The sequence below is a fragment of the Sus scrofa genome, chromosome 8 (genome assembly GCF_054392235.1).
Source record: "Sus scrofa isolate SSC_HxYL_T2T_F1_AM1 chromosome 8, Sscrofa_HxYL_maternal_Yorkshire_Landrace_v2.0, whole genome shotgun sequence".
In the NCBI taxonomy this organism is placed as follows: domain Eukaryota; kingdom Metazoa; phylum Chordata; class Mammalia; order Artiodactyla; family Suidae; genus Sus; species Sus scrofa.
In genome coordinates, this window is record NC_139390.1 from 62,596,743 (window position 1) to 62,621,474 (window position 24,732).

Genomic DNA, 24,732 nt, shown 5'->3' on the forward strand with positions numbered 1-24,732 from the left:
TGCTCCTGCCCTGCCTCCCCTTTAGAAAACAGTTAATTGAGCTAAAATGTCATCCCTCCCTTTAGATCCCTTTCAGCTGTAAGAGACAGGTGTCACAGGTGGTGTCACCCTGACCCCGCTCCCACCAGGTGGTTAGCCCTGGGGGTGCCACACCCCTTTGGCCACCTGGGGGTTGGGGCAGAGGCTGGCAGGTGACCCACGCTGGGTCAGCTCCTCCAGTGGGAGTCTGACAAAGCAGCTGGGAGAGGGGACATTATTATAATAATGTGACCTTGAAGCTGCCAGTGACAGTATCACCTGCAGCATGGAGAACTCATGCTGAAGCAGAAGGACAAGACAAGAGCCCACATTGCTAGCAAAGAGCTGGCTGCCTGGACCCAGCCGCCCCCTGTTTTCTGTCCAGACTGGTGTCAAGTGAGTTTCTACGACTTGCAACGAAGGTGTTCAGACTGCGGGCACCAGAGCCCTTGGAATCCAGAAGTTGCTCCTCGTCAGGCAGTGCACAACCATAGCGTCAGGAGGACCAGCCGCCTGGCTGGTGGGGCCTTTCCGCAAATGAGCTTTGTGTTTTGTTAGCTGTGATGCTTCAGCAAGTCAAAACGTCTAAGGGCAGTAACACCAGGTCACCGTGGCGTGACCAGGAGGTGGGGCCTGCTTCAACAAGAGGTCCCCTGCCCTCCTGCAGATCTGCGGAGGACACACTGTCCTTCAGATGTCAAGACAGGCACACAAGCTGACGGCCCTGAGGGGGGACATTCTCAGGCAGCAGTTGGCGCGGCCCAAGCGCTCAGCACGTGTCTGACAAGGAGCCAGGAGCCTTGGCTGCCTGAGGGACGCAGCTGATCTAGGAACAGGCCACATATGTCACCCGGGCAGAGTTGGCCCGGAGACTGCCTTGCACTTGAGGGCCCCTCCACCAGGGGACAGTGCATAATGACTGGAGGCATTTTTAACAGTCACAGGGACACGCACGTGTGTAGGCAGATGCCAGGGCTGCTGCCGAACAACATTCAGGGCCCAGGCAGCCTCACAGCAGAGCAGCCTCTGGCTCAGGATGTCAGTGGTGCTGACGGACGCTGAGAGGTCCTGGCTTAGAGAGAACTCAGCCACCCTGGCCAGGGGCTCACAGCCTAACTACTGTGTTGTACAGACACACGCACACACACTCACTGCCACAGTATCCCAGCTCCCAAGGCTCCCTGCTCAGCAGGGAGGACCATCCTGCAGGTCATAAAGTCCTGACTTGAAGGAGCAGCAGGCACGAACGGGCCTGGATGGGGCTGGTCCTGACTGTCCTGAGCAGAGTATGAAAAGCCCGTCAGTCTAGATGCCACTGACCTTGTTCCAGATGAGGGCAGGGGTTGGGATTCCGATGACCTCGCAGCTCAGGTACACCTGGGCACCAGTGACATTCCAGATGTCCTTAGGGGGTGTCACGATGGAAGGACCTAGGGCACAAAACCAAACCATCTTTTTAAATAGTCTTAGCAACAGCAGCTAATGATCCGGAAGTATCTCTGGGAAAGAAACCCTTGAGCCTACATAAGAGGCAGTCTCATCTGGGATTATCTGAAGCAAAGCTCCAAGACCAGACTGGCTTCCTTGCAGCAGCAGGACCATAAGTTCTACTTTGGTACATGCATCTCCACGAATGGGCCAAAAAAAATCAGGAAAAAACATTTATTACTTACAAATTTTTTTCCACCTACATATCATGTGGTAAATTAAAAAATGTGTTTTATTTACCAGCTGTGTTACTCATCTGGGACTTGCAATTAACATAGTGGAATTTTACTTCCAAAATACATAATGCTTTTCTTTTTGTTTACCAGTATATCTATCTTTTGAGGGAGAGGGGCAACAAAAACCACTCCTTGGGTAATGAAAGAAACACATCTCAGAAGACGTTTGCAATGGATACAAAAATAAGACCCATATATATGTTGTCTCCAAGAGACCCACTTCACTTCTAGGGACACACACAAATTGAAAGTGAGAGGATGGAAGAAAATATTCCATGCAAACGGGAATCAGAAGAAAGCTGGAGTAGCAATACTCATAACAGACAAAATAGACTTTAAAATGAAGAATATTTTGGAGTTCCCGTCGTGGCTCAGTGGTTAACAAATCTGACTAGGAACCTTGAGGTTGCGGGTTGGATCCCTGGCCTTGCTCAGTGGGTTAAGGATCCGGCGTTGCTGTGGTGTAGGTTGCAGATGTGGCTTGGATCCTGCATTGCTGTGGCTCTGGACCCCTAGCCTGGGAACCTCTGTATGCCGCAGGAGCGGCCCTAGAAATGGCAAAAAGACAAGAAAAAAAAAATGAAGACCATTTTAAGGGACAAGGAAGGTCACTACATAATGATCAAAGGATCAATCCAAGAAGAAGATATAACAATTCTAAATATGCACCCAACCTAGGTTCACCACAATATATAAGGCAACTGCTAACAACCTTAAAAGGAGAAATCAACAATAACACAATAATAGTAGGGGACTTTAACAGCCCACTTACAGTAATGGGCAGATCATCCAGACAGAAAATCAATAAAGAAACACAGGCCCTGAATGAAGCATTAAACCAGATGGACTTAATAGATATTTATAGGACACTGCATTCAAAAGCAACAGAATGCACAATCTTCTCAAGTGCACATGGAACATTCTCTAAGATTGATCACACCCTGGGCTACAAATCCAACCTCGGTAACTTTAAGAAAATTGAAATCATATCAAGTATCTTTTCTAATCACAACACTATATGACTGGAAATCAACAACAAGAAAAAAACTGCAAAAAACACAAACACGTGGAGACTCAACAACATGCTACTAAACAAGCAATGGATCACTGAAGAAATCAAAGGGAAAATTAAAAAATACCTGGAAGCAAATGACAACAAAGATATGACACTCCAAAACCTATGGGATGCAGCAAAAGCCGTTCTAAGAGGAAATTTATAGCAATACAAGCCACCTCAGGAAACAAGAAAGAGCTCAAATAAACAGGCCAACTTTACATTTAAAGCAGCTTGAGAGAGAAGAACAGATAAGACCTAAAGTTAGCAGAAGGAAAGAAATCATAAAGATCAGAGCAGAAATCAATGAAATAGAAATGAAGAAAACCCTAGAATAGATCAATGAAACGAAAAGCTGGTTCTTTGAAAAGATCAACAAAATTGATAAACCAGACTTATCAAGAAAAAGAGAGGACTCAATAAAATTAGAAGTGAAAAAGGGGAAGTAACAACAGACATCACAGAAATACAAAGGATCATAAAAGACTACTGTATGTAACTATACACCAATAAAATGGAAAACCTAGAATAAATGGACAAATTCTTAGAAAAGTAAAATCTTGGAGTTCCTGTCGTGGTGCAGTGGTTAATGAATCTGACTGGGGTTCAATCCCTGGCCTTGCTCAGTGGGTTAAGGATCCGGCATTGCTGTGAGCTGTGGTGTAGGCTGCAGACACGGCTCAGATCCCGTGTTGCTGTGGCTCTGGCATAGGCCGGTGGCTACAGCTCCAATTCGACCCCTAGCCTGGGAACCTCCATATGCCGCAAGAGTGGCCCTAGAAATGGCAAAAAGACCCCCCCCCAAAAAAAAAAGAAATAAAGAAAAGAAAATCAAAATCTTCCAAGACTAAACCAAGACAAAATAGAAAAGATGAATGGACAGATCCCAAGCACTGAAATTGAAACTGTGATTAAAAAACTTCCAACAAACAGAAGTCCAGGACCAGATGGCTTCACAGGCAAATTCTATCAAACATCTAGAGAAGAGCTAACACCTATCCTTCTGAAAATATTCCAAAAAATTGCAGGGGAAGGGATACTCCCAAACTCATTCCATGAGGGCACCATTACCCTGATACCAAAACCAGACAAAGATACCACAAAAAAAGAAAATTACAGGCCAATTTCACTGATAAACATCAATGCAAAAATCCTCAACAAAATACTAGCAAAGCAAATCCACAATACATTAAAAGGATTGTACATCATGATCGTGGGATTGATCCCAGGGATGCAAGGATTCTTCAATATCCACAAATCCATCAGTGTGACACACCACATTAACAAACTGAAGAATAAAAACCATTATGATCCTCTCAATAGATGCGGAAAAAGCCTTTGACAAAATCCAACACCCATTTCTGATAAAAACCCTTCAGAAAGTGGGCATAGAGGGAACCTACCTCAACATAATAAAGGCCATATATGACAAACCCACAGCAAACATCATTCTCAATGGTGAAAAGCTGAAAGAATTCCCGCTGAGATCAGGAACAAGACAAGGATGTCCACTCTCACCACTACTCTTCAACATAGTTCTGGAAGTCCTAGCCACAGCAATCAGAGAAGTAAAAGAAATAAAAGGAATCCAAATTGGAAAGGAAGAAGTAAAGCTATCACTATTTGCAGATGACATGATACTATACCTAGAGAATCCTAAAGACTCTACCAGAAAACCGTTAGAGCTCATCCATGAATTTGGCAAAGTCGCAGGATACAAAATCAATACACAGAAATCGATGATATTGCTATACACTAACAATGAAAGATCAGAAAGAGAAATTAGGGAAGCAATCCCATTTATCATCGCATCCAAAAGAATAAAATACCTAGGAGTAAACCTACCTAAAGGGACAAAAGACCTGTACTCTGAAAACTACAAGCCACTGATGAAAGAAATCAAAGATGACACAAACAGATGGAAAGATATACCAGGCTCATGGATTGGAAGAGTTAATGTTATCAAAATGACTATACTACCCAAGGCAATCTACAGAGTCAATGCAATCCCTATCAAATTACCAAGGACATTTTTCACAGAACTCGAATAAAGTATTTTAAAGTTTGGAAGCACAAAAGCCCCAGAATGGCCAAAGACATCCTGAAAAAGAAAAATGGAGCTGTAGGAATCAGGCTCCTGGACTTCAGACCATACTACAAAGCAACAATCATCAAAACCATATGGTACTGGCACAAAGACAGACATACAGATTAATGGAACAGGATAGAAAGCCCAGAATTAAACCCACGCACCTACTGCCAAGTTATCTATGACAAAGGAGGCAAGAATATACAATGGAGAAAAAGCAGCCTGTTCAATAAGTGCTGCTGGGAAAACTGAACAGCCACATGTCAAAGAATGAAATTAGAACACTCCCTGACACCACACAAAAAATAAACTCAAAATGGATTAACCTAGATGTAAGACCAGACACTATAAAACTCTTAGAGGAAAACATAGGCCAAACATTCTCTGACATAAACGACAGCAATATCTTCTCAGATCCACCTCTTAGAATAATGACAGTAAAAATAAAAATAAACAAATGGGACCTAATCAAACTGAAAAGTTTCTGCACAGCAAAGGAAACCTAAACAAAACAAAAGGACAACCTAAAGAATGGGCGAAAATCTTTGCAAATGAATCGACTGACAAGGGATGAATCTCCAAAATTTATAAACACTTCCTACTGCTCAATACCAAAAAAACACAACCCCATCCAAAAATAGTAGATCTAAGCAGATGATTCTCCAAAGAAGACATACAGATGGCCAAAAAACACATGAAAAGATGTTCAATATCACTCATTATTAGAGAAATGCAAATCAAAACCACTATGAGGTGCCACGTTACACCAGCCAGAATGGGCACCATCAAAAAGTCTACACAGAGTAAGTGCTGGAGAGGATGTGGAGAAAAAGTAACCCTATTACACTGTTGGTGGGATTGTAAATTGGTGCAACCACTGTGGAAACAGTATGGAGATGCCTCAGAAATCTAGAAATAGAACTCCCATTTGATCCAGCAATCCCACTCCTGGGCATCTATCCAGAGAAAACCATGGTTCGAAAAGACATATGTACTCCAGTGTTCACTGGGGCACTATTTTCAGTAGCCAAAACATGGAAACAACCTAAATGTCCATTGACAGAGGAGTGGATCAAGAAGATGTGGTACATATACACAATAGAATATTACTCAGCCTTTAAAAGGAATGAAATACCGGCATTTTTAGCAACATGGATGGATCTAGAAATTATCATGCTAAGTGAAGTCATTCAGACGGTGAGACACGAACATCAAATGCTTTCACTGACATGTGGAATCTGAAAAAAGGACAGATGAACTTCTTTGAAGAACAGATACTGACTCACAGACTTTGAAAAACTTATGGTTTCCAAAGGAGACAGTTCTGGGGGTTGGTGTTTGGGATGGAAATGTTATAAAATTGGGTTGTGATGATCACTGTTCAACCATAAATGTAATAAACTCATTGAGCAATAAAAAACAAAAAAAACCCAACAACAAAAAAAGATGTTTGCAAATATGCTGACCACCCAGAAGAGGGCAGTCCCCACCTCCAGAAGCTTAGGATTTGAGGAGTCCCTGGTGGTGATGGCTGGGGTGCTGACACTCATCCAGAAGAAACCGTGCATCCCAGGCCACTGAAAGGAGGCACCTCTGAACAGAAGTGGGTGATGTCAGGGAGGAAGGTGAGGGGTCCTTCCCACTCAGGCAGGGAGCACAGTGACCAGGCCCCAAGGCCAGGCCTCTCTACTGGGTTCTCAGCATTGGCGCCCCCAGCGGAACCACTGTGTTTTGGCACTTCCTGAACACAGTGACCAGGTCTGGGACCGCTGGGGTCTGGGACTACCTGGGGGAACCCAGAGGGACACCTCCACCTGCCCCATGCCTTCTGAACACATCCCAGTAGGAAGGGGTCCTACGGGGTCCCTTCCACAGACCCAGCACAACGGTGCGCAGCCTTTTGTTACAGAAGAGGCGCCCGGATTTGGTGCGCTCTGGCTCCTGAGCTGAATCAGGCCTGTCACCTGTGTTTGCATGGCTTGGGAGTGGTATTTGCATTTTAGCCTGGTTGAAAAAAATGAAATGAAGGACTATTTCATGATGTGAAAAAGATCGGAGACCCCGATTTCAGTGCCCATAAAACAAAGTCCTACTGGAACACAGCCCCGCCCAGAGGGAAGAAGCTGCGCTAAGCCTTCCTGGCCTGAAACGATTGCTCTTTGGCTCTAGGAAGATACACCCTCAACCGGGGTGACTGACACCTCAATAAGACACCGGGGGATGTCTCCAGATTTTAACCCTTTATGCCCTACTTGGAGCGGATGCAATTCAATCTGTTGGGTGGCTTTTGGGTCCAGCTCTGAGGCGCAACACCACTGGAGCCCAGAGACACCGAGCCCCTCACAGCTCCTTCCCGCCAGCATCTGTAGGAGGGCCACGCACTTCCACGTCTACAAATTCCTAGTCTCTGGTTTCAGGCACCGGGGACTTGGGAGTCCACCAGAGAGCCAAGCAGAGTGCAGGCACCACTCCCAGGACCAAGCCTGGCCGGCTCGAAGCTCAAGGCTGTTTCTTGGAAGAATGAGTTAATTATTCCCTGTGCTTTTCAGCTCTCTGGCACCTTAGGCCTTGCAGCCGATAAAAATATCTAACTGCAGGCTCGTCCTGCATCAGTGTCCTGGGAAAGTGACACCCTCCCCTTGGGGCCTGGAAAGTTTCTGGCACCATCAGCATTCAAGGGACATGAGTCCCCCTTTGCAACAAGCTATTTCCAGCCCACAATTAATTTCTTGAAACAGAAAGGAAATGACAACAGCCTCTAAGATTTTTCCCACTCATCTAAAGTACTGGAAGCTGATTTTCAAAAAATCCCTCGGGGTAGTTTTATTTTTTCCCTTTGTAAGAATGTGCAACACAAAGTTTTGAAAGCTCTAAATATATTCCTTCCCTATCAGTCCTCGTCTGGAAGGAAAATGGGGCTCAGCGTCTCCATGGCAAATGTGCCCATGGGGAGCACAGTGGTGCTGTGTGCGCACGTGTGTGTGCATGTGTCTGCGTGTGGGTGTATGTGTGCGCATATCTATGTGCGTGTGTGCACATGTGCACACGTGTGTGTACATGTCTGTGCGTGTGGTGGGGGGCCCAGGCCTGCCGCCCACACCTCCTGGTCTGGCCCCACCCACGCCAGGTGCCAAGGGCAGGGCAGGGCCTCGTGCCTACAGAGCAGGTCCTGGCTCAACAATGAGACCCCAGGGAACCCTGGCCCTGTCCCCACACACAGGGGGACATGCTGGCTGAGGGCAGTCTGGAAGCTCAGGCCCTCAGGGGTGTTCTGAGCAGAAGACACCTGAGCTGGAGACCCAAGGGGCTGGGGACAAAGCTGCTTTGCCTGGATCAAAACCACACGAGGAAGGCGAGAGATTCTGCCCTGTGAGCCCAGTGCCTTGGCCTGGCCACAACCCCTCACTTCAGCTCACAGCCGGCCCTAAAGGAGGGCAGGGTCACTGTCATCGTGGGGCACATGGAAGAGCTCCAGCCTGATTTGGGGTCACACGTCTTGAAGACGTGCTATGGATTCTTCCATTGGCTTGATTTTTGTCTTTTTAGGGTCACACCCGCAGATCGGGGTTGATTGGGAGCTGTAACCACCAGCCTACACCACAGCCACAGCAACGCAGGATCCTTACCCCACTGAGCAAGGCCAGGGATCGAACCTTTGTCCTCACAGAATCTAGTCAGGTTCGTCATCACTGAGTCACAAAAGGAACTCCAATTGGCCTAATTTTAAAACTAAGATATCCTTAGTTTTAATACAGTCCAATTTATGACATTTTTCTTTTATGATTAGTGCTCTCTGTGCGCTGTTTTCTTTGCCTAGTCCAAGACCATTAAGATCACCTGCTTTTTTTTTTAAACAAGCTTTATCTTTTTACCCTTCACATTTCGGGTCATGGTCCCTCTTGAACTAATTTTTGTGCTGCTGTGAAGCAGAGGTCAAAGTTCATCGCCCTTCCCTCTTGAACTAATTTTTGTGCTGCTGTGAAGCAGAGGTCAAAGTTCATCGCCCTGCCAGTGGCTTTGGCATCATTTGTTGAAAACGCCATCCTTTTCCTACTGAATGTGGCGCCTTTGTGGTCAATCCACTGACCATGTCTGTTGGTCTTTTTCTGGATTCTCTATTCTGCTCCACTGCCCTACGCATCTCTCCCTTACCAACAACCACGGTAAGACCTAGGACTGACTGTATTACACTGGGAGTTCCTGTCGTGCCACAGTGGAAATGAATCCAACTAGTAACCATGAGGTTGCGGGTTCGATCCCTGGCCTTGCTCAGTGCGTTAAGGATCTGGCATTGCCGTGAGCTGTGGTGTAGGTCGCAGATACAGCTTGGATCTGGTATGGCTGTGGTTCTGGCATAGACCTGTAGCTACAACTCCAATTGTACCTCTAGCCTGGGAAACCTCCATATGCCATGGGTGTGGCCCTAAAAAGACAAAAACAAAACAAAACAAAACAAAACAAAAAAAACCCAAAACTGTATTAAACTGGAACCAACTCATGGAGGGCAGATCCATCCAGTCATCTCCCCCCAGTCCTCTCCTCACTCCAAGCAGCAGACCATTTCAGGCAGAGCCAATGTTCTTTAGAAACATCTGAACCCACCCAGGAACACTTTGCTTCCTTTTACTTATTTATTTTTTATCTGGGGGCCACACTGGTGGCACGCCGAAGTTCCCAGGCCAGGGATTAAATCCAGTCTGCAGGTGCAGGCTGTGGCAGAGAGGGACCTTAACCTGCAGGTAAACCATGAATGAGTAACCCCAGGGCACGACTGGGACCAACCATCTCTGAGTTCTCCTCTCTCTCCCAGCTCTTAGAATACACATAAAACCCTAGGTGAATGGTATTTGGACCATTCTGAGAAGTACATGATTTTGTCAAGCCTGCAACCAGGCTATCCTGGAGTTTTCCAAGCTCCCCAAGCGCACAGCCGTACAGCTCACTGGGTCTTGCTGGGTGGATGGGCGGGACATCAGGACGTGTTTGCAGCACATAAAGGAAACCCTGGGCGATTTCAAACCTCCGGAACAAATGCTGACACACAGAGAGCAAGTGGACAGGTCACACATGGAAGTGGAGGGACGGTGAAAAGACGTATGGCCAACACAGTGACAGATCCAACAACAACCTCCCCACGTGCTCCACTGACAGGCAAGTTCACTGCCAAAAGCCACATCAAACTGCTAGTTCAGCACACAACTCAATTCCTGACCGCTCTGACCCACCTCAGGAGAGTGCCCCAAAACGATGCTTTTCCCCCTAGCCAAGCTTGTCGAAGCCCCCAGGCCAGGGATCCAACCCACAGCACAGCAGTAGCCAGAGCCACAGCAGTGACAATGCCTGATCCTTAACCCACTGAGCCACCAGAACACTCTACAACAAAATGATTCTTTAACAGATAACTTCTAACTCTGTCCATGTTCCCTTTTTCCCAAGACCAAAGCAGATTCAGAATTATTTCTGTTTTTAAGGATAAAGGAACTTTTGGTTCATTCTGCGCTTATTTGGGGGCAGAAAGCTCAAAAACAGTCCTTGAGGCCAAGCCAAGGGTAACAACACGGCCACTAAATCATGCTCAGTGTTTGGATTCCATCTGAAACAAGTCACAGAATATTTAAATGTACAGGGACAAACAGCAGGATAAGTTCAATTATTTATGTATCCCTGCCATTGTTCCATTAAGGACTCCAGGCGCTCCAACCTCTGTCTAGCAGACTTCCTGTGCAGAGTGAGCGCCCTCTGCCCCCACCCCACCCCGGGGACAAGTCCAGGCCACAACTGAGCGTCACAGTGCTGCCTGGAGGCTGACAGCAGGAGGCAGGAGCAGAAGCGGCTACTCCAGGACTCTCCCCACCTCCAGCCCACCCTACCTCTCTGTCTCAGATGACTGTCCCCAAACCAGGTGAATCTACTATCTTTCTCAGCTCTCATGACCTGGTCAGTCCTCACTCATTTGCTCTTCCTCAGCTTCCTGAATTCACGGCCTTGCTCCCTTGTTTCTGTAAGTCTTGCCTAGTAACCTTAGGCAGTTTTTTCTTTTGAATCATCCCTTGAAGGGAAAGAGGAAGAAAAAGAAGAAGGAGGAGGCAGAGGACAAGGAGAAGAAAGAGAAAAAGAAAGGAAGAAAGCGCGCCAGACCCTAGATGACTGGCGGCAAGGCAAGGGGGACGGGGGTTCCGAGTTTGGAAGAAAACTAAAGTTTAGCTCAATGACTCAGTGTCACCTTCCAAGTGCCCAGAGGAGTCAGGAGTCTCCAACAGAGTCGCCACCTAAGCCCACTCCTCCCCTTCAGCCACTTTTAATTAAGTTCTAGACAAATGACCCACAGAGAACAGATGACTTCAGCAATATTCCATTATAAACTAGAGATAGCTATGTTCTGAGGAGTCACTGAAGATACAGCAAAGCAAGAGTCATGGATGAGTGGGTTTCAATTTGGGCTGTTTCAGTCTGATTCTGAGGAAGGGAAGGTCTTACAAAACACACAAATGTCATATGAGGAAAAGGCCTGAAAAGGGAAGAATTCTGAATCTTAATTCATTCAAGCTCATCTGACTTGACGCTGTAGCAGAGAAGACAGAGTTAAAATCTGTTATCCTATAAAAAAGCATGGGAATAATGTAAAAGAAATATGTGAACAATTTCCTCCTCTCTTACAGAACACTCCTCAGATATGACCTGGGATGTCCTCACCATGTTATCACTAAAAAAATAAAAACAAAAACCCCAGAGCACTCTGGGGGAGAGACCGCTTGGCTCTGGGTCCTTGTCCACCCACATTTACAGAATAAGGAACCAGGCGGGTCTGGGAATTTTCTCTTTGGGTTGGAAGTACACGTGCCCATCACGAATGTGCCCTAGAGTGCAATTACGTGGTGCCGCTGACATCCACCAGGCTGGGAGGCTTTCCTGCCTGGTTCTGCAGCTCTCACCCCACAGATCAGCCTAAGCCCAGGGTTTCTGGAATGTGCTGGGTTCCACACTCAGACTGTAGCTCTCACTCAATGCATGTGGACACCATAGTTGAGTATAAGACTCCTCCCAGTTATAAAGGATTTGCCAACTACACTCCTCTTCCCTCAAGATGCTGGCTCCTAAAATAGTTCAGAGAGAGTATGTGCATTCATACCAAAAAAGGAGGACCTGAGAATGCAGTGACACACCACATAAGGAGATCAAGAGTTCAGACAACTTGGCCAAACCTCCACAATGGATTCCAATAACACACCGAGGGGAAAAGCCCTGAACAAAAGTACAAGACGGGCAAAGAATAGTAGGAAGGCACTACGGCCCCAAGAGGGAAGCAGATGAAACACATGGAAGCTTCCTGATATTAAAGAAGGGGAAGCAGGAACTGTGGGCTAATTAAGGGCAGAGCCATCTGCCAAGACCAAGTCACTCAGGGACACTGGGAGGTGGGGGTACAGCAGCTGACCTTATGGGAACTGAGCCCACAGTCCCACAGGAGGCCGTGGAGGGACCGTGCGGTGGAGGGTGGAAGGGGGCCCCTGGTACTGGAGGTGCGTGACTTGGGGCGTCTCGGGAGAGGACTCTGGAGGCTGTGCAGCAGGATAGGCACAGGTGGGGCCTGGGAGCCTAAGACAAGGTGGTAGGTGATGCGATGGACAGAGAGGGATGGGCAGGCCCCACAGTTTTGCAGGGAGAGCCACACTGGCACAGGAAGCTGCAGGGAGGGAGGGAGTCCAGGCCTCCGGCTATGCAGGGCTGCCAGCAGAGAAGGCACTGGCAGGAGAACGGGGAGTTGCCCTGGGCGATGAGGGGTGCTGGACCCGGGTAGAAGGGAGACGCCCGCAGACGCCTGCTGCCTGGTTTACACTATATCCCTGGGCAGGCTGGGGGGTCCTTGGTGTGGAAGGGACACAGCGCTGGCTGGCTCTCCAGGAATTCCATCAGCTCAGCTGGCTGCAGCCACCAGCCTGTCCCCCCAGCAGAGGAGAACAGAGGAGCAGACAGCTAAGACATCGCTCAGCCACCAGCCACTTACAAGCAGGGACAGTGAGTCCCCTGGAGGCTGGCCGGCCAGCCAGCACCACACAGCCCTGGTGACAGCGCACACGAGCCCTCAACTCCTGCTGACTCCTGTTACCTCTGGTTAATGAGACCCCATTCTGGCTGCATTCTGATGCTCAAAGTCTTTCCAGACAGCACTAGCCAATGTTTCCTATAGTGTCTGTGTTACACCACACATTCAGATGTCCGTGACTGTGAATCCTACAATGGCTCAAAGTTATCACCAGTTTGACCTGACCATGGAACACAGACAGCAAGTCGTGGGAGTTCTTTTTAATTCTTTTTTGGCTGCCCTGAGGCACGTGGAGTTCCTGGGCCAGGGGTCAGACCCGAGCTGCAGCTGTGACCTGTCCTGCGTTATCTGATGCTGCAGAGACACCTTGGATCCTGCTGCACCATAGTGGGAACCCCCATAGGAGCTCTCCTGTGGTGCAGCAGATTAAGGAGTCAGTCAGCGTTGTCTCTGCTGTGGCAGAGGTTCGATTCCTGTCCCCAGAACTTCCACATGTTGCGGGCATGGACAAAAAGAGACATCGAAACCCTTACTATTTGCTCCTTGCAACCCGACCTCGTACTTGATGATGTCTGATTCTTCCCCTAACCCGTAAAGGTCCAGCACGAGATGGGAGGATGTGAACAATGGGGTCTGACTTCAGGCCAAGGGTCCCCCCACAGGTGATTCTGGTCCATGGGGGCTGGGGCATTCTCAGAGGAACCCAGCATCAGCTAAAGTAAATCCACGAAGTATTTCAGACCAAGCCCAGATGTACAGGGAAGGGCTCACCCCAGGAGCCATGGTGGCTGAGCTAACCTGGGCTGCGTGGGCAGCGTTGCCCAGGGAGGTGAGCATATCATGAGCTGGAACATGCAACTGCCATCATAACCCCAGCCTGATCCATGGCCACCAAGTTCAATTAGCAGGCTACACTTTGGTTTGGTTTGAGTGTACGGAAAAACTGACTTTATTCAGGGCACCTTTAAGAAGGGAGACTCCCCAGTTACATATCTTGTTCTCACGCCAGCAGAGCCTTACAAACATTTCCCCCACGTTCCATGGGCCTGTGCTATCTGGACTAGGACTCACCTTAAACCCAAAGTGTTAAAATGTTGGGTCACTTTTTCCTATTCTGCAAGCACACAACTGGTGGGGGGGGGGGTGTGCGGGGGTGGGGGGAGTGTTTCCACCAGGGGCACTTATTGCACTGATTTTGGGCTTCCTGGAAATCCCCGAGTGAGCTCCTGAGACACTCCATCCTTGAGCTCCTGCTCCCCCACATGCACCCAGGGCTTGAAATTCTCAGGTGTTGGAAGTGTCCCCTGGTCTCAGCTGCGAGCTACGAGGAGAAGCTCACCCATCTGCTGAGCTTAGTCCCTTAACAGGACTTGCAGTCTGGCCAGTTCCACAGAACGGCATTGTTACTGAACCCTGGGTGTGAGGGACAGCCAAGTGGCCTTCAGCTCCAGGGGGCTGGGCTTGCTCAGCCTGTGCCTGGAACATTTCTGAAAGCTGAAGTCTGCAGCCTGAGTCCCCGGGAGGCCAGGAAAGACCTGCCATGGGGCCAACCTCTGCTACCCGGCATGCACTGGGCAGCACGGGCTCCAGGCAGCGTGCTCCCCAGGGGCTTTAGTGTCAGAGAACCAGCCAGGCCCTGCACTCCACTATCCATGGAGGAGATGAGCTGTAGGGCCCCAGGAGACCAGGCCAGGTGGACTGCTCCCAAGCCACCTGTGGAACTGCCAGTGCAGGGTCAGCCTTTCAGATGAGGTGTTGTCAAACAGAAAGTGTTCAGTCTCTGGAAGGTGATGGGGTTGGGAAGCCTTTGGCAGAGGGACGTCCACAGGAACAAGAGGCTCTAGGAGGGACAGTGTCTGGAAGGCTGCTGTGCGCCATGCGGAGTGGGGGCCCAGCACCCAGGCGGGGCTGCACCTCCAGAGTTGCCTGTGGGTCTAGTAAGGTTGGGGAGGTGGAAGTTGAAGCTGGAAATTATTCTCAACTCCCCAGGGAGAACCAGTCACTGGAATCATGGCTTCAGAGCCTGAGATGTTCCGATGGTGAGAAAGACACAGAGGTGGAAAATAAGAGAGAAGGAGAAATGAGGCTCCCGGGTGTTGCCGGGTCTGGGGCAGGGGGACCCTGGGAGGTGCTAGCACTGAGCAGGAGGTACCCAGCTGGGGTGAGCAGCAAGGGGTGGAGAAACCCACCAACAACACTTCCTGATGGCCACCATCAGGCATTGGCCCCTGGGGAGCGCGGGGAGGGTCTGACTCTCCCTCATCCGTCAGCAGGTCAGCAGCCCTGCGGTGCCAGCTCCCAGACTCAACAGTTTTCCTTCTGGGCGCTTTTCTGTTGCTCAAAAGCACAGCATCTGGTCCACGCCCCGCCTGCCTTCAGAATCCAACCAGAAATGGGGTGCCACGGTCCAGCCTGTGTCCAGTAAAGTCCCCTCGATCTGCACCCCTCGCCTCAGGGCCTCTCTGCTGAGACACGTGTGACTGGGCTTTGAGGCCCGCCGCCGGATGAGCTACGAGGGGACCCAGGGCGGGGCGGGCCCAGCTCGAGCTGGCATCCTCCCGGGTACGCCTCTGCCTCGGGCGGGCGCCGTCACTCACTCGGAGGTTATGGTCGCGTCCCTGGCAGATAGTCCAGACATTAATCAGCGGCGCAGAACGGCCCCCTGTTCTCGCTCAGGGTTCTCCCTCCTTTGTGTGCCCTCTGGCTATTTCCTGTCCTCTGGGATCTCAGGGACCGAAAGCGCTAGGCTGTTCCCCTTGGTTTAGCTCTGCTGTGTGAGCCTTCCTCCCAGCAGACGAGAGCGCTGTTGGTCCGCAGCTTGCATTTCCAGCCTGCTTAGGCTCAGGCTGGCACAGCCCCTGCTCCCACCCTGTGGCTAATCCTTGTCCGTGTCTGGTCTGCTTATTGCCTTGGCTGCTCTGTGAACACAAGGAGCGGGATGTGGGTGCAAAGGGCCGGCTGAGCTTGGAAGGGCTGGACCCTTGGAGAGGCTCAGACTCGCCAAGTAACTCTGCTCAGAAAATCGGGGAAATGGGCGTGTCCCTCCGATCTGCGGAGGAGGGGACTTCCGGGGAACCCGGGACCAGGCAGAAGGGTTTTGCTCTTTTCAGGGGTGAGGCAAGTCGAGCTCGCTCTCATCACCCTGATGGGTGTGAGCTCTGAGAAACAGGATCAGGTGAAGCAAAGCTCTTCCACCGAGTGGAGAGCAGGTCATGTGGGCCCTGGGGCAGGAGACAATCTTGCGCTCTTACTTGTACTGATCTGATCACAGAGCTTTACTGTGACACACTGATTATTTTTAGGCCCTGATTATTTTTCTATAATTAGCGGTTCTTTCCTTCTTTTTGAGTTTGTTTTCTTTGAGTTGTTTTTTTTTTTTTTGGCCACACCTGAAGCACCTGGAAGTTCTTGGGTCAGGGATGAAACCTGAGTCACCTCAGTGACAAGGTCGGAGCCTTAACCCACTCACTGCACCACAAGAGAGCTCCTCCTTGAGTTAATTTCTTTTACAACACAGGAAAAAACCCAAACGAGGGGTTTTCATGGTTTCCATAGGAGACTGGGTTTAAAGGTGACACTGCTGCATCTCTATGAGGGCTGGGGGCAGCAGCCACATACAAAGTCTGCTAGGAAAGTCCCCCCACTAACACACACACACACACACACACCTGGGTGGCCCTCAGCTCCAGCCTTGGACATTTTATCCTTCTCTTTAACCTTGGACATTTTACTTCTCTTTAAGGAAACTAATTTCCTCACAGAGCAGCAGCTGGGGTTTTAGACTTGGCGTCTCTTCAGAGTAGCCATGCATAAAAGAAGGAAACTCATTCTTTATAAACTTGGAGAAGAAAATGTCCTCGATTTTCCTGAAATTGACTTGGGAGCTGTGGTTTACACATCCTGAGCCGCGCTCTTGGTATATTCTCAGGGAATTGCCAGCGACAGTGTGACCCCTTCAGGAAGCTGGGGGCTTCAAAGGTGAGGCCTGTACACAAGGGGGCGGACACCTGCTCTGCCTGTAAAGAGGAGGAAACGTGGAAAAGGACCACGGCCTCTGAGCCTGTAAATCAGCTGCATCGACACCTAAGGAAAAGAGAACTCAAGGAGATAAAGCAAGCAAGGTCCTGGGAGACGCTTGGCGAGGTCTTGATCTCAGGAGCGGAGATCAGCTCATTTATACACAGTTCTGAGTAGTTTTTTTTTTTTTTTAAATAAGCAAAAGCATTTGAACCTACACAACAATAATGCAGAGTAACAGGTACTCCACAGAGTCAGCACCTGACAGACAGTGCTTTCCCGATGTCCCAGGGCATGTTCAGAAGGGGACTAAAGGACGGATCTTTCTGGAACATAGTGATCATGGAAAAACTGAGCTGGTGAGAGCTTTAATTCCTATAATAAGGGGGGGATCCAAAGAAAAATGTCATCTACTTATTAATAATCATCCCCTGTAATTAGAGCACCAGCTTCTCCTTCTGCCTACATGAATTTATTCTTTTTTTTTTTTTGGTCTTTTTAGGGCTGCACCTGTGGCATTTGGAGGTTCCCAGGCTAGGGGTCAAATCAGAGCTGTAGCTGCTGGCCTACACCACAGCCACAGCAACACGGGATCCGAGCTGCATCTGCAACCTACACCACAGCTCATGGCAACGCCGGATCCTTATCCCACCGAGCAAGGCCAGGGATCAAACCCATGTCCTCATGGATACTAGTTGGGTTCATTATTGCTGAGCCATGACAGGAACTCCCAAGTTGAATTTACTCATTAAGGGAAAAATCCTCATGGAAAAAGGTATAAAAGTTGAGAAAGACTGACAATGACACTAACTACACTGAATTTCAGCACTGCACTAAGCAGGTCAAAACACAGAGTGGATGAATTCACTCAGGTCCTCCATGAACTGAGGCTGTGGGTGATGTGAGGGACGGAAAGACGATGGGCTCAGATTCCATCTGGTACAGAGTGAAAATCCATGAAGTGAAAATAAATATATAAGTATTTAAGCAATTATAATATGGACGGCGTGGGACTGGTCCCGTGATATAAATTTTTAAAAAAAACATTCTATGTCAGAACTGAATTTGTGGAAGAGGAAAAGGGCTTTCAAAGTTGAAGAAAATTCCAGCCTGCTCGGGGATCAGCCTGCTCAAAGAGGTGAGACGTCACTTCATATTGGTGTTAGGCTTTATGCCCCACAAAGAGTTTTCTTTTTTGTTTTTGTTGTTTTTTTTTTTTTTTTTCAGTGTTTTTTTTGGTCTTTTAGGGTTGCACCCATGGCATATGGAAGTTCCCATGCTAGGGGTGGAATTGGACCTGCAGCTGCTGGCCTGCACCACAGCCACAGCAACACCAGATCCGAGCTGCAACTGAGACCTACACCACAGATCATGGCAACACCAGATCCTTAACCCACTGAGCAGGGCCAGGGATCAAGCCCACATCCTCATGGATTCTAGTCAGGTTCGTTACCACTGAGCCACCATGGAACTCCACACAGCCCACAAACAGTTTTCTATCCATTACTTCATTCTGATTTTCCCCACAATCTTGGGGGCTGAGACCATCATTTCACAGATGAGGAAACTGAGGCTCAGTGTCCTGTGCTAAGCCACCGGCCCGGGAGTGGTGTGCCCGGGACAGAAATCCACGAGTTCTGAGTCCTCACCCAGAGCTTTCCCTGGGATCCCGGGCCACCTCACTGCACAACTCAGTACCTCTGAGGGGTCCCGTCTTGCTTTGTTTGGATGGGGAGTGAGGCATCTGGAGAGAAGAAGGATAAGAAATCTTCAAAACTGGAGGCCAGACAGATTGCAGACGTCTTCAGTGTCAAGCCAAGGAGATTAGTTAGTTACACAAGTTATCACAAAGAAAAGAAAAACAGGAGAAAATACCACACAGTCCTGAGAATCATAAACAGAGGTCACGGCTCACCACTCACCCTCCGGCCTGAAATGCTTCGGAGGTACTTTCTGAGTGGTTCTGGGTATGTGGTTTGGACTTGCAACCCAAATAGGTTAGAATTATCCTATTGGACAATGCTGACAGGTGTTAGCCCTCCTGTGACCTCATGATGTGAGTCCTACTGCATCTTAGAATAAAACAATCTGGAACTCTAGCCCTTTTCATTAGGTTTTAATGGATTCAATGTGAAAAATCAGTATTTGAAAATATGCTTCATGTTTTGTTTTGCCAGTCATTAAGAAGATGCCATTTTCTTTTTTTTTTTTTTTTAATCTTTTTGCCTTTTCTAGGGCCGCTCCCGTGGCATATGGAGGTTCCCAGGCTAGGGGTCCAATCGGAGGTGTAGCCGCTGGCCTACGCCAGAGCCACAGCAACACAGGATCCGAGCTGCATCTGCGACCTACACCACAGCTCATGGCAACACTGGCTCCTTAACCCACTGAGCAAGGCCAGGGATTGAACCTGCAACTTCATGGTTCTTAGTCAGTTTCATTAACCACTGCGCCACGAGGGGAACTCCAGAAGATACCGTTGTCTTAGAAAGAACCTTCTATATAGGCAGGAATCCTATAAAAACGTTCAAAGTCAGTGTTAACAGCAAACATTCCTGGGCAGGGCCAACCAATCCTTATATTTGTGAAAATGTTTCCTCTTTGGGATTAGATAGGTTTCAGATATACATCTTCATCTTAAGAAAAACCTCAACTGCCAAAAAGAGGCGAAGGGTCCTAATGAATACATTTACCTTACGATAAACCTGGAGTAACAAGATGTGGCCCCGGGCCATGCCACCTCATTCCGTCTCGTCCCTCCTGAACTCTGAGCTTCGAGCTGATGAACTTCTATTTCCTCAAATGTGTCCACTGCCCTGGCCCCTGCACACACCGTTCCTTTTCTGGACCCATCTCCCCACTTCCCATCCCCCATCTCTGCCTGCTTAGCCATGGAAACTTCTGGATCTCAGATTAGTTATCTGGAATCTCCCTTGACCCGCCCCCCTCCTCCCTGTCCCTCCCACACAGATGGGGCACCTCCCTCCTGGCTCTCTGAAAGCCCATGCACGCTCACCGCAATCTTTCTCCAGGCGCTTAAGTGACCTATGCCAGCAATACCAGATCCTTTAACCCACTGCACCCAGCCGGGGACTGAACCTGCGCCTCCGCAGTTCAACTGAGCCGCTGCAGTTGAATTCTTAACCCACGGCACCTCGGCAGGAACTCTGCTAGAACTGCTTGGATCCGGAGTTTGCACCTGGGCACATTTTCGCACTTGGGCAGAGATTCTGATTACTGTGGCTATTTAACAACTGGTCCTCAGTGGTTCACAGGCACAAACAGGCCAGTGTTTAGCTTATGTTCCTGACCAGACGAAGTAAATGGCCAGAATTGCTGATTCTGAACTTTTACACTTATATTAACATAGATCACATGGTAAAAATCTATACAAAAGTAGCAATCTCACTTTAAAATTTAGATAAAACGCAGGAGACAAAAGATAAGGCTGACTCTAGAGCAAAATGCTGCCTTATCAGTCAATTTATAAGATTTTAAAATTGGGAATCATGGGTCAGAATTTTAGTGGGAGAAACCAGAGTGTAGTTTGGGGCAACTATTTAAAAAGTGCGCTAGGGCAAGTCTGTGTTGACAAGCAGTAACATCATTTTGGAAAAGATGGGTTTAAAAGTAACAACCAGCAAAGCATAAACCCCAGTTCCCCAAAAACATTAAAAACATTTACATGAAAGTTTAAGTCATAAAAGGACAACTTCAAAGTCTGTTTCTAAATGTGACAAGAAGAACTGCTGATTCCACATACGGAGGAAAAGCCCCAGCTGTGGGAAGAGCCATTTCAAGTGGGACAGGTGACAGGGGACAGTCTTGACACTGTCCTCTTGTGGCGAGTCCTACCCTATTAACACTTCCGTCTTCAGAAATTGTCACACAGCCAGTGACCTTTAGATGCAGAAGGACCCGAAGATCCATCCTGTCCCAACTCTCATTCTGTAGATGAAGTTTAAGGGGCTTAAACACTTGTCTCAACTCACTCCTGGAAGCTGGCAGAATCAGAACAAGAGCCACTGCATTCATCTCCTTGTACTTTATTGATAATCACAAAAACCCACCCTCTGGTCCCAATCAGCTCGCTGCCTTTCAGACAGCGTGGAGCTGAGGGATTGGAAATGCGCTGAGCAAAAACCGCCTTCAGTGAGAACAGCTGTGTTTCCCAGGCAGAAAAAAAGGCAGTGCACAGTTTAGTCGTGGGAGCGTCTCCAATCGCGGGAATGAACAAGGACACACAAGACAGAGATGGTTCCAGAACCCCATTTCCTGAGCCTCTGGATCTGGGGACACGCGGCCCCTCCGGAATCTGGGAGCGTCGCACAAAGCACTGGGTGGAACTCCCCCAGGGGACCCCAGCCCACACACCCGCAGAGGCTGGACAAGGCCCCAGGTGCCGCCCCACCCACGTGTGGTGGCTGGGACAGAAAAACAAAGGGAAAATCCTCCCCAAACACACACACAAGCACAAATGATCTTCCAGCATTCTCTGCCAAGACAGCTGGAGTCAGAGATGCGTTCAAGATACTCATTCATCCATGGAGACATATCAACTCAGTCCAAGGAGGTCAGGAGGGCCACTCAGGAAACAAACAAAGCTTCGTTTTGGAGAGAAAGAGGATCCAGAGAAAATGCAGAGGCTACCCCGGATCCCAACTCCACTGTGAGCACAGAAAAGGGCTCACTCTCCAGGCACAGGCTTCTGAAAATGCAGCAGATAGACATGTGCAAAGGGACAGCTCCAGAGGCAAACACGCGTCAGCCCTCCTCCCAAGTGCAGACTGGGATATGGGCCAGCTCCTTGCCAGCTGAAGAAGCGTTTCTAGAGGAAAAGAGGCCCTGTTCATGTTCAGCGACAACAAAGGCAACTCTGACTGGCAGAAGGCACCTCCCTGCCTGGAGTGCCCAGCTCCTGGGCCACCCTGGAGCGTCTGACTTGGCCTGCGGTCACAGCCACCGCTCCTCCTGGGCTAATTCCTCTGGTGTGGCTGCCCAGTGTTCCCTGCCCCCTGCCTCCTTAGGAGCTCCCACGCCAGCAACAGATGTGTGTCTGTGTCTGCATTCTCCTTCTCCCTCTGCCTCCCAACATCACTAGAGTAGCTGGTCCAGGTCCTGTCTACCCCTTCTGCTACCTGGGTCTCCCATTCTCTCATCAAGTCCTCCCTTCTTAGGTGGCACCTAATTCTTCTTTTGGCTGTGCCTGTGACATATGGAACTTCCCAGACCAGGGACTGAACCTGCACCACAGCAGCAACCTAAGCCACAGCAGTGACAATGCCAGATCCTTAACCCACTGAGCCAGCAGGGAAGTCCTAGGGAGAGTCTAATTCTACTCCCCTTGAATGTGGGCTGGACTCTGTGACTCCCTTCTAAGGATCAGAACATAGTAGAAGTGACAATGTGTGAATTTGGAGACTAGGTCATTAAAGGCACTGCAGCTTCCTTCCTGCTTTCTGTTAGATCACTTGCTCTGGGAGAAGCCAGCTGCCAGCTGCCATGCCAAGCAGCGCAGTGGAGACGTCCATGTGATGAAGAGCTGAGTCCTCATGGCGATGGTCATGCAAGTGAGCCAATCTGGAAACAGACCCTCCAACCTCCAACCTTCAGATGCCTAGGGACCCCACTGGTATCCTGACCACAACTCATGAGACAAGCCAGGCCCAAGGTTCTGACCCACAGAAACTATATGCAATTACAGACATCTCTTTGTTGTTTTATCTAGGCTGCAAGGTTTTTTTGTTTTGTTTTGTTTGTTTCTTGTTTGTTTTTTTTTTTAATTTTTATCTTTTTTGGCCACAGTGTGCAGTGGCGTGATGTGGGCTCTTAGCCCTCAGACCAGGGACTAAACCTGAGTTACAGCAGTGAAAGTGCCGAGTCCTGACTACTAGACCACCAGCGAACTCCCAGGCTGCAAGTTTCAGACTGATTTATCATGAAGCAGGAAATAACATCATGCAGCATCAATACAACGTCTCTGAACTTTCTCTGCCATCAATTAGAGCTGTCCCTTACTTAATCATAAGCTCTTTTTGGAGAAGGAGGGTTTTTTTATTTGTTTTTTTGGTTTTGTTTTTTTCATAAAGTTCTTTCCCCAAGGGAAAGGGGGAAAAAAAACCCACATTTACACAGTCCTCATGGATGGATGATTATTTATTTGGGGTCATCATGGCTCAATCCCAAGGAGATGACTGCAATAATGATAAGATGTATTTTCAAGGGCTGTTCTTTGTACATATTATCCTAGAATGTTTTATGTTACTTCGTCATTATATAAAAAAGAACTGGACCTTCTATGTCCCCTGGGGCCCCCAAACATAAGCATTAACTGTGAGCATTTTTAACCTTAAACAGCCCATAGAAAATATTAGGGACTTTTCCCCCTTAGCATCTTGTGTTTACACCTTAGGAAACAGTGTCATCCACTATAGCAGGGTGGATGCTGAGGACGCAGTGCCAGTGAGATGAGCCAGTCCCAGCAGGACCAGCCTGCAGGGTCTCACTCACATGAGGGGACTCAAGCATCAAACCCAAGGGAGCAGAAAGTAGAACCGTGGCTGCCAGGGGCTGAGGGAGGGTGGGAAGCTGCTGTTTGATGTCCCTGCAAGACGAAAAGGTTCCAGAAACCCGCTGCATGCAATAATAACTGTGTGTATACATGTAGTTAGGCGGGTAGATTTCATGTTGTGTTTTCCACCTCGATAATAAAAAAAGGTAAAAGTGAGATTAAAATGATCTTGTTCCCTAATCACAGCAGTGATTCTTTTTTTTTGCAACACTCGGCACCTCTTCCAACACCCCACTGAGTAGCAGATCATCCCCAAGCTCCCGCAAGACTAAAAACCTTTTACTCCATCTGACAACATAAAAGAAGATGTAGCTCTGCTCCTCCGGGAGGACAGGTGGGGAAAAGGACGTAGGGTCCCATACAAACCAAACATAAGGGCAAGATGCCGTAATTCCTGCGAGTCTGAGAGTCACTGATCTGGAGGAACACTGAGCTCTCACAAGAACCAGGCTTAGAAAAACACCTGTGAAAAGCTAAATGCCAATCCAAGAACTGCTGCCACCAGTCTGCTTTCGAATCTCCAGGAGCCAAGACCACAGACACGATGCCCAAGAGACAAGGGCAAAACAGCAGCGGGGGAAGACTCGGGTACGCAGCATCCTAGCACGCAGGTAAGGGGCCAGATCACGCACATGACGGCAGAGAAGGGCCTGAAATTACTTTCTATTCGTTAATACGTGTCCAGGGTCAAATATGAAGAACATATAGCAAGATTTGGTTATGTCATTTTCCACAAAAAGAAGGAAGGAAAATACCAAAAGCGAGGAAATGGCACAGCAGGGTGGACCCTTCACAGACACGATCAGTCACCCCTGTTGCGCAGGAAACCAGGAGAGGGATGCGGGGGGGCAGCGGGCGGAGGGTGGGGGGAATGGGATGATGACGACACACACTCCGGGTATTAGAGGATGGACAGATGGATGAAGGAGAGTTCTGTTTACATCTGGAGCCACACTCACACTCTCACAGCTGAGTGCCAGCCAGGTGGGCCACGTCTTCAGCCACCCCCACTAAACATTAAAAGCTGGAGTTCCCATCGTGGCGCAGTGGTTAACGTATCCGACTAGGAACCATGAGGTTGTGGGTTCGATCCCTGCCCTTGCTCGGTGGGTTGACGTTCCGGCGTTGCCGTGAGCTCATGTGACTCTGGCATAGGCCGGTGGCTACAGCTCCGATTGGACCCCTAGCCTAGGAACCTCCATATGCCGTGGGAGCAGC

General features: G+C 48.8%; 1 protein-coding gene across 1 annotated transcript in view; it reads right to left on the reverse strand.

Moving 5' to 3' along the window:
- Positions 1–24,732, reverse strand: part of IGFBP7 (insulin like growth factor binding protein 7) — a 74,753-nt gene that overhangs the window by 6,503 nt on the left and 43,518 nt on the right. Inside the window, 1 exon segment of the mRNA NM_001163801.1 lies at positions 1,339–1,448. Coding sequence (NP_001157273.1) covers positions 1,339–1,448 — 110 coding nt within the window.